The 9,409-nt window shown below is 39.7% G+C and overlaps 1 protein-coding gene across 3 annotated transcripts in view; it reads right to left on the bottom strand.

Moving 5' to 3' along the window:
* Positions 1 to 458: 458 nt before the first annotated feature.
* Positions 459 to 9,409, bottom strand: part of pld1b (phospholipase D1b) — a 59,176-nt gene continuing 50,225 nt past the window's right edge. For all 3 annotated transcript variants that reach the window (XM_063484406.1, XM_063484405.1, XM_063484408.1), the window contains exons 22-26: positions 9,166 to 9,215; positions 8,297 to 8,431; positions 6,400 to 6,553; positions 5,357 to 5,474; positions 459 to 5,097 (exon numbers count right to left, since the gene is read on the bottom strand). In XM_063484406.1, coding sequence (XP_063340476.1) covers positions 4,873 to 5,097; positions 5,357 to 5,474; positions 6,400 to 6,553; positions 8,297 to 8,431; positions 9,166 to 9,215 — 682 coding nt within the window. In that variant the 3' untranslated portion in view covers positions 459 to 4,872. The remainder of the gene's footprint in view (positions 5,098 to 5,356; positions 5,475 to 6,399; positions 6,554 to 8,296; positions 8,432 to 9,165; positions 9,216 to 9,409) is intronic.

Raw genomic sequence — 9,409 nt, 5'->3', positions numbered from 1 at the left:
AGAAATAAAAGGTGTTTTTTTTAATTTATTTAAAATGTATTTTTCCACAGTGGCCTTCTTAGCTGGAAGTTCCTATTTCACAAACTTTAAATTTTCCATTTAAATTACAGGGAAAAAAAATGTTAATCTTCTATGAATAAAAAGAAATTTTGAATTTCATTCAACAAAAAAAGAATAATTGTGATATCATGAAAAAATATGTATTTCCATATAAGGGTCCCTTTAAATCCTAAAGAATTAGACTTTGATAATGAAAACATTTTAATATTTAACATCGTAGGTGCTGAACAGCCGATATAGATCCAGCACAGTGAGTGCTTGTGCCTCTGTGTAGATTGACAGAAAACTTTAAAGAAGACGTTACTGAGCTTCTCAGTTCAGTTTAACTCACATAATATCACAAACTTATACTAAGGAATCACTGAACAACACAATCAGATGCTTTTCAATGACTTGTTAACACCTCATTTATTTAATCCATCATTTCAAAAAGCAACACATGATGTGGTACTGCAGATCATTTTAAGGGGCTGCCACAAAGAAACAACAAACTGTGCAAATAGTGCATATTTATAAAGATACAGCAAGAAAAGGCAGACGAGAGAAAAACGGGACAGATCAGTGTTTCTCAGCCTCTGAGCCGAGATTCAAAGAACACGAGCAAACAGTCAGATTTCAGCCATATTTCTGTGTTTAAGTTGATTTATTTGAACTCAGCCTTTTATCTTTTAAGCTTCTGATTTAGATTTAAAACATCTGATATCACAAAAGCTGAAAATATGAGGAGCTGAGAAAGCGCTGGACCAGGAGGTAGAAACACAGGGAGGTAGAGAGGAAGACTAAACAGAAAGAGCACACTTAAGGTCCATTTTCCATCAGCATTAAAGTATCAGGTCCATGTTACAGACAGGCACACTGATTAGCTTCAACAATGGCTTTAAAGAAAACTGTTCAGCTTATAAAGTTCACACGTTTGTCCGTGACGGTTTAATGGCAACGAGCTGCTGTCATGCTGTCAGCTGCAGTCAGTAAAGATCCTTACATATTTCCAATTTACAGCACAAAACAGCATCATGCAGATGAACAGACCAACGAGGAAGACACAAATAGCGATGCTGCATTCCAGATGTGTTAGAAGATCAGAAGATTCTGATGCATGAGGCTTCATGCATCAGAATCTGGTTAATCAGAAGGTATTTAACTGTAAATATTCCAAACCTGCAATAATATCTTTTGGCAACTTGAGGGGAGCAGAAACAAAGTGCAAAGACAAAGCTGGTGTAACATCTTCTTGATAATGCACTTAAAGACACATTTTCCACAAGGTGAAGCCATGTTTGCATCCACAAAAATCCTCTTTTAATTACCAGAAGTTAGGGTTAGGGTTGATTTGAGCAATACAAGGTTAAAATTGTCTACTTTGACATTGACATGGTCACGGTGATATTTACCCAAATTTTGACATAAACCAGTCAAAATCCACAAAGTCAATATGAAATCATGAAAGTCTTGTGGTCTGACTTTGTCGCACCTTACACCAAAGTGCAGTTCTGTTCCAAATAGGACCAACACTTAATCCAATTTCAAAGGAACGCCACAAGCATTGAAGGCTTTTGTTTGTTTTATTCTCCTCAAACAGACTATCCAACTAGCCGATCAGTATAGTGTTACATGTAGCAGCTGAACTGTAAAACGCTATTCTTAGAGTAGGTGGAGACCAAATATGCAGCTGAAAGAGTGAAAGTTTGACTTTTGGGTTGAATAGTTGATTCAGAATTGTGAAAATGTGACAAAACCTACTCTTTTAGATCCCCCAGGGACTGTTAACACTGGATAAGTTAAAATGACAAAAAGGCAGAATGCAAATGGTATCACAGGTATCACAGCCCACAGGCAGACGTCCGGATCTAAGATAAGAGAGCTCTGATTGACTTCATGGTAGCAAAAACACGTGACTGCAGCGTCTCATGGTAGCAACGCTGCACACACAAGTTCACCAAGGGGAGATCTATCCAAGTACCACTGTTCAATCGTTCAGTCAACCAAACATTGGGAATCATCATCTGGAATAGTGGCAGACTTTGGCATCATAACTTCCAAAAATTAGATTTGATGGATAGTCAGCAGGTGAACTCAGTGATGGACAGTCACGTGTCTTTACTCCTGCTGCTTGTCTAAACTGGCAACAGTTTGCAGATATAGTCACCGCAACAACTTACTAAAGTGGTAACATGTTGTTCTGCTGCCCCCTGGTGGCCATAAAAATCCATTATACCAGTAACAAACCTGTATTACCTGTTAATGCAAAGTTAGCCATTGGGGGAAATTTACGCTTTCTGACACAAAAGGCAATGCAGCAATGTAATAAACTCTTCATGCATGCTTCTGCAAAATAAAAGAGCTTTATACAAGTCAATAATTTCCTAATAGTTTCCTGGAAATAGTGACACGCTGCATGTATTGATCTCAATAACTGGAGTCTTTCTAAAAGTCAACCAATGAAAATAATTTATTACATCGAGAAAAATATTCCCAATTACACACAAGTAATAAATTAATATTTATTATTATTTGAATCCCCCAATCACCAAGTTACAGTAGTGGTTTCCAGAAAATTATTATTAGGAAATTAGAAACCAGCAACATAAAGCTATATCAGTACAGCTGGTATAAACGTAGGTCACTTGAGGCTTTAGGTCATGCAGAATCCACAGTATGAGGAATGTGTGTTAATATCAGCGTACAGTCCGTCATCTTTGGCACGTTTGATTTCCTGTTTGACATAAATATTAAAAGCAGCAACATGAGACAAGTTTAAAAGGAAAAACATGTGCAGAGATGTCCTACAGCTCGATCCGGCTCTTCATCCCCGCCTCTGCTCTGCTGGATTTTACGATTTAGTGTCTTTTGAAAGCAGAAGAGTCAGAGCTGGACGTTGCATAGTGTTGTTAGAGAACAGAGGCTCAAGCTGTACTTAAAAAACAAACAAAAAAGGTAGAGTAATAGCTTCATGGTGACAGGGGAATTTCATTTTTTCTGTAAACACGAGGCCCAGACTTTCAGGCACTGTAGAGTCCATCGCTCCCTCTGCTGCTGGTTTGTACGCCCATGTCTGTTGCTTCTGTTCAGAAGCAACCTGTGTGCACATATGAGCTCTGGGAAGGTGTGGAGTCTCTCTCTGTCTTTGAACATTTAAGAAAGTGTAAGGTTAGGTTCATAGATGTTACATCACAGCTGACGCCATGCTGGAGGTGACGTTTACAAGGCTGTAAACAAAACTGCTGTATGTCTGTAACAAAGAGTCAATTCTGGTTTTTGGAGCCACTAAACACATAAAGTAACACACACCAATGAGCCACGACATTTAGGTGGACTGGTCTGTCCACCTTCTGTCATAAATCAGATGGTGGATAGTCATGTTAAACATGGCTGAGCCCAAAACTCACACTGCTCCAAACCCTCCGTTTACAAAAATGTTTCCACTATTGGCTCTGTATGATGTCATAAAGTGGGGACAGTCATAATGTGGTCACCCCAGACTGTGAGAACAGAAGTCCTGGCAGTTTAAATTAATAACATTTATAATTTTGATGCAATTGAAGATTCTGCCCCAGGGCCCTGGTATTTATCACAATTTCTGCAGACCAAGCTCATGCACATCTACATGGTACCACCCCCCCAACAGCAGTGGTCTCCCCCACAAATCAAAAACTACCCATGACTTGAGGTCCATGCCCGACCCTAACGACTGTCCTTTAATAATGTGGGCTGCATTGATTGCTCTGCCTGCTCTGGCTCATCCTGCTGATGGTCGAACAGATTTTAGTGGAGTTTAGAAGTTTTGGCCTCTAGGTGGAGATCATGTTCCCGGGAAGGTTTTGCGTCATGTTTCATCATGCTGGGACGAGACCACTGCTGTCAGGGAGTGTTGGTAACATAAAAGGGCGTATGCATTTAGTCTGCGACAATCTTTTGATGGGATGCCAGGACTCAAAGCTTCTCAGCAAATCACTGTTTTTTCACAACATGTGATTCACTTCACCTGTCAGAAGGTTTAATGTTGTGGCTGCTTGATGTATGTTCAGGTGTCGTCTCATATCTTAGTTTAGAAACTGGAGCTTATTAGAGCTTTTTCAGATTAGTGTAACTCAAACAAATGTGGGTTTGAACAAACCCACAAAAGCCTGCTTGGACAAAATTTGGGGACCTGACTGCACTTTAGTTCCTGCTTTATTGACATGAGTATTCAGAAATATTTCTGCCTCAAGGGCAGACATTCCTCTAAAGCTGCAGCTTAAAGCTCATCACAGTAATTAGTAGGTGTTTCTAAATAATCTCTGATTTCTGTGACTTCCTTGTGTGACACAACCATTTTAAACGGTTTTGACCACACCTGTTTTTCTTTGGCACACTTGTTGAGGCTGCCAAATAATCTATTTAAATCACATAAATTGCCTGTTGTCAATACATTTATTTATCATTTAAACTTCATGTATGATTTTATCTATGATTACTTCAGTCATTTTTCCAGTCTCTGCTCTCTGTGAACATGTCAGCATTCTTGACATGGGTCTGTGTTTGTGGAGAGTCTTAATCTAAATACTCACCACTGAGAACTCCTCAAGTAGCTATGATCAGATTACAGTTTAAGAGTAAATGTCTCCTGAGAGTCTCAACTCAGGGAGATCCTGTCTTATTAACATGCAATCATGAGCTATAATCTATGATGTCAAACAGAGATCATAACATTTAAAAAGCTCCAGCATGACCTCATCTGTTTTTGGTCAGAGTCCCGTCAGACCTCCAGAATGGCGTCAGAGTGTTTTTCTATCCACCTTCCACGTAACGAACACAGACGTGCCCCCCTGTGCCTCAGGTCCAGACCTCCATGGGCACCATAGCCTCCTTGGAGCCGATGGGTGGAAGCAGGTTTTGTTCAGACAGGAACTGAAGAGGAAACTGAACGAGGAAGCCACGGATCTTCTTCAGCTCCTCCTGAGCCCGAGCCGGGTCCTCCTTGTCCAGGCCAGCCTTGGCCAGGTAGCCCTCCAACTCCATTATGTTACGGACGTCGCTGGATGGCAGACAGCGGAAAACCTGGAGGAGCAGGAGAGAAACAGGAGCTTGGAGCAATTTTTTAATGTCATTATTCAGGATCTATGACTGATTATGTATTTATAGTATTCCTCCATGACTGTGTGACAGCAAGTGGAAAAGTTCAGCTTTACCTTCAGCTGATATGCTTGTAATTTTAATATTGATTAAATCGTCCATTAAATAATAGAAAACTCATGTAAAAAATATATTTTATAAAAAGAAAGAAAAAGTTGAGCTGAATACAAAGGAGTACACTCACCCTCTGGTAGATGGAGGCGTTGCGAGCGCTGGTGGACATCCAGACCTCCTTGTAGAAGTGATCGCTGATTGGATCCGAAACATCGATGGTGGGATCTGTGTAAGTGCCGAGGATCGTCCTGATGGACACAGAAGGAGGGTAAGACACACAAAGATATACTGAACAGTATAATAAGTAAAAACTGAGCGACAACCTGCATTAAAATCTTTACATTACATCATAACATTAAACACAACCAACAAACTTAAAGGGTAGAAAAATAATATAATAATCATACAAAATTTACACATTTACTTCGAGACTAACTTGAAAAGAATTTAAAAGGCAAATGAGGACTATGTATAAAAATGGCTCTAATTCCTAAACAGTCAATGCAATACTTTTGCAATATAGCATAAATTAAAGCTTAAAGGCTGCACTTCAGTCACATCTGGATTGTTTAATTTCATGGATTGAACCACATATTAAGAACCAGCAGTGACTGTGTGGATGTTTGCACTATCTCTGATTTTCTATCACACCTCTTTTTATCTGTTCTCTTGTTTCTTTTTTCTTTTTGAAAGAAAACAATGTAACCAACTAATCGGGATCTAGATGTCAGTATGGATGCAGAAACTCAAGTCCTGCGTGATGTGAAGGGAAATTTCCACACTGGCAGAGGTGTGCCGTCTGAGACTGCTCTTCTTTCAAGTTTGAAATCTGAGACTTCACTCTGCACCCAGTGAGAGGTGGTGAAGAGCAGAATCCATGTGAGAAAACAAGGAGGTTAGGAGAGCAGTAATGCACTAATATTACATGAATCTAAAAGAGGGGTTTTGCTTCAAACACCCTCCTTCAGGCTGGGACTGAACCTCCCATTCTTTCCATCTTCTAATTCAACCTAAAAGCGACACGACACCCAGGAGGGTCTTTTAAAACAGATCACCACTTTAGCGTTGGACAGCTGATTTGAGAATGTAAGTTTCCAGTTATCATCATCATTTAATAATCAGTGTTTCTGTCAAATAAGTCTTTCTAATGTGTAATTGCACATTTTTCAGTACTTGAAGCACTCGAGCCGGAGCTGCAATGCATATTTTCCCGCCTTGTACGGCTCTCCATCCATCACTGAGTCCACCATCTCCGAGTCCTCCACGATCACCGCCACCTCGCTGTCCCGCTTTCCCAGCATGCTGCGGTCATTGATGTTGGCAGAACCTGAAGAAACAGAGGATCAAACCAGGCGTCAGGGGACAGAAGACACCAGCAGGGGGCGCTGCAACACAGGATTTTAGACTGTTTAGGTTTCTGCTGTTCAGGCTGTTTGCATCTCTCTCACAGCCAGTTTGGAGTGTACTGGAGGTTTCTTCCTCCCCATTTTCACTTCACTTTATGTTAGAACCACATCCTAATCATAAGACCTGCAGCTAAACAAATACATTTCACTGGAACTACCACAAGACACTAAAAGACTTCACAATTAATTAAACGGGAGAGTTTTTTAATCAAAGTTTGCTTTTACTTTCTTGTGCTAATTCAGTTTTTAGGGAAGTGTTTCTCTTTTAAACTTTTCTTTGTGGTTGTGGGCAAAATAAAAGCAACAACTTCCCATTTCAAAACAGAGAAAGTGCATTTATTCCTAAATTTACCTACGATGCAAACACTAACAAAACAGTCAAGTCATCAGCAACATATCCTGACAGTATTATAGGATGCTGACACAGTTCAGTGGTCAGGAGTTACTACCAACTATCACCTAAGCTTAGAGATGATTCATAGAAAAAAGATTTTGAGATGAAGTTTGGAGAATGTTTGAAAGAGGAAGTTCTGCTCCCTCAGATTTTGTCTTTATTCTTCTGTGGCCGAGTATTTCTGTTATTTTAACCATCACTTCCCCACCAATATTTATAATACTGATGACACCACATTATCAGATAATTCTGCCTTTGAAATCTACTGTACTAACTCTCCTCCCCATCACCACCGCATCCGTCCGGGTGTCAATGACTCTCAGATTATCCGTACACAACACTCTGGGGACTTTCTTATGAAAACATCCACAAACACAATCAGTGCCTCCCAAATGACCCCAACAGAGTCTCATTTTTTTATATAAAAAATTATCTTGATATATAAAAAAGTGGCTTTAGATGACGCCACTCGTGGCCACAAGTGGTGCCCTCCCACAGTGGGTTTAAAACCTGAACTAAAAACCTCGAGATTTTAATTCAAGCGCCTGAAACTCTGAAACTGTCCACAGTAAGAAGGTAACATTTTTGAACAGCATCATTTAATATTAAAACAAACTTAACAAAAATGTAATACCCTGCCTTTGGTTGTTTACATGAAATGATCCTGATGATTTTATAACACACAAATCAAGAAGTCAAATCTAAGGAATCAACGTCAGTAATTTTTATTTCTTTTTTTTTGTCTTTAACTTTAAACATTTATTTGCAAAAATAAGAAAACTTATTGTCTTTTACAGTTACTAAGTCATGATATACTAACAGTGCTCAAAATAATGTTTAAATTATAGTATTTATTGGAAATTTATAAGGAAGTTCTGAAATTCTGAATTAAATGATTAAAACTCTTATAGCAATTTCCAAATAAAACTAGAGTTGTGGAAGAGTCACGTGAGTTGTCGGTAGAGTTGTCGCGTCTTTAAATGAACTTATAAACCGAATAGATCATCAGCTTCCTGTAAAGCACAGCGTCTTCCACTAATCTGCACAAAAGACAAACTCTCATCAGAAACGGGTGTTTGATTTCATCTCTCTCCATCTTTGAAAACTGTAGTCTCATCTTGTGGAAACTGAGTTGTGACTTTGTTTTGAACCATTTTAAAAACATCTAAAATCTTCTGACACGTCTCACTCTGCAGCTCTCATTTCTCTCTTCTCTATTATACATGTTCAGGGTGGAATTTAATTCCTACATTCAGTTGAAGCTGCTCACCGATGATGACGGTGTTGTCGTCCGCGATGAGCATCTTGCTGTGGACATAGATGAGCTCAGTGACGAGCTTCCCCTCCAGATCAGCGTGAGTCCTCAGACCAGCGATGGAGATGTAGTTTATCCAGTTATCTCCCACTGCAAGCAAACGCCACACAGTTACAATCACATCAGTATTTTTGCAGTTTGGGGGTTTTGATCACTGAAACTGTATAGAAAGAGCAGAAAATCTACACCGTCACCTAGTGTTTACTCATAAGGAAGTGACTGATGCGCTTCTCTGGCTAATACTATAGATTATTTATCTTACAGTATAAAAGTGTGAGTTGGTGATATACAAATGAAAATGAAGTGAGCGAGGGAACTACGAACAAAATGTTCAAATTGACTCAGGTAAGAGCTGCATTGATACAACTACAATTTACAGGAAAACATTGCTGAAGTTACTGTAACACTGTTATGCTCCTGCTGGAAATCTACACTGTAACTGGAATCCCATTTTAACACTGCGCTGCAATGACTTGAATGGCATGGACGGTTTCATTTTAGGGACAAAAGGATTCTGGTTACTACACAAGTTAGGACGTAGATTTCCCGCAGAAGTATAAACCAAGCTTTAGGCATTACTGCACAAATATACACGATAAACAGGATTTGAGATTAAAAGTCTATCTAAGATTCAGCTGACTGTAAATAAACTGCTTTTTTCAGAACTTGAAGTTAATTGATTAAATTAACTCTACATATGTTAAAGGCTGTGACACAATACAGTGCATACAGTGCAAAGAGAGCTCATAGTCCCAACCAGAGCGGCTACGTGACACCCTGTAACAATCAGGGTGGCGGATGTGTTGCAGTTAGCGCTGACTTACTCTCTCTCTTGAGCTGGGAAATGATGGAGTGGTCTCCTCTGTTCATGGTCCTGCAGGGACAGAGAGACAGAGGAGGATTAGCAGCAAGTCCACATTCCACACAACACAAGGCTCCGTGTGTGTCAGCATGTTTGAGCAGGAAGGGCTGCCTGTTTACTCAAGAATGTGGGCGAGAAAAAAATGCTTCAACAAAAAAAGGAACGGCGTGAAGGCACACAGCACCCGCACACACACATGGCAGATT

The sequence above is a fragment of the Pelmatolapia mariae genome, linkage group LG9, assembly GCF_036321145.2.
Source record: "Pelmatolapia mariae isolate MD_Pm_ZW linkage group LG9, Pm_UMD_F_2, whole genome shotgun sequence".
Taxonomy (NCBI): Eukaryota; Metazoa; Chordata; class Actinopteri; order Cichliformes; family Cichlidae; genus Pelmatolapia; species Pelmatolapia mariae.
Note: the sequence above shows the minus strand (reverse complement) of the source record. Positions and strands in the feature narration are given on the sequence as shown.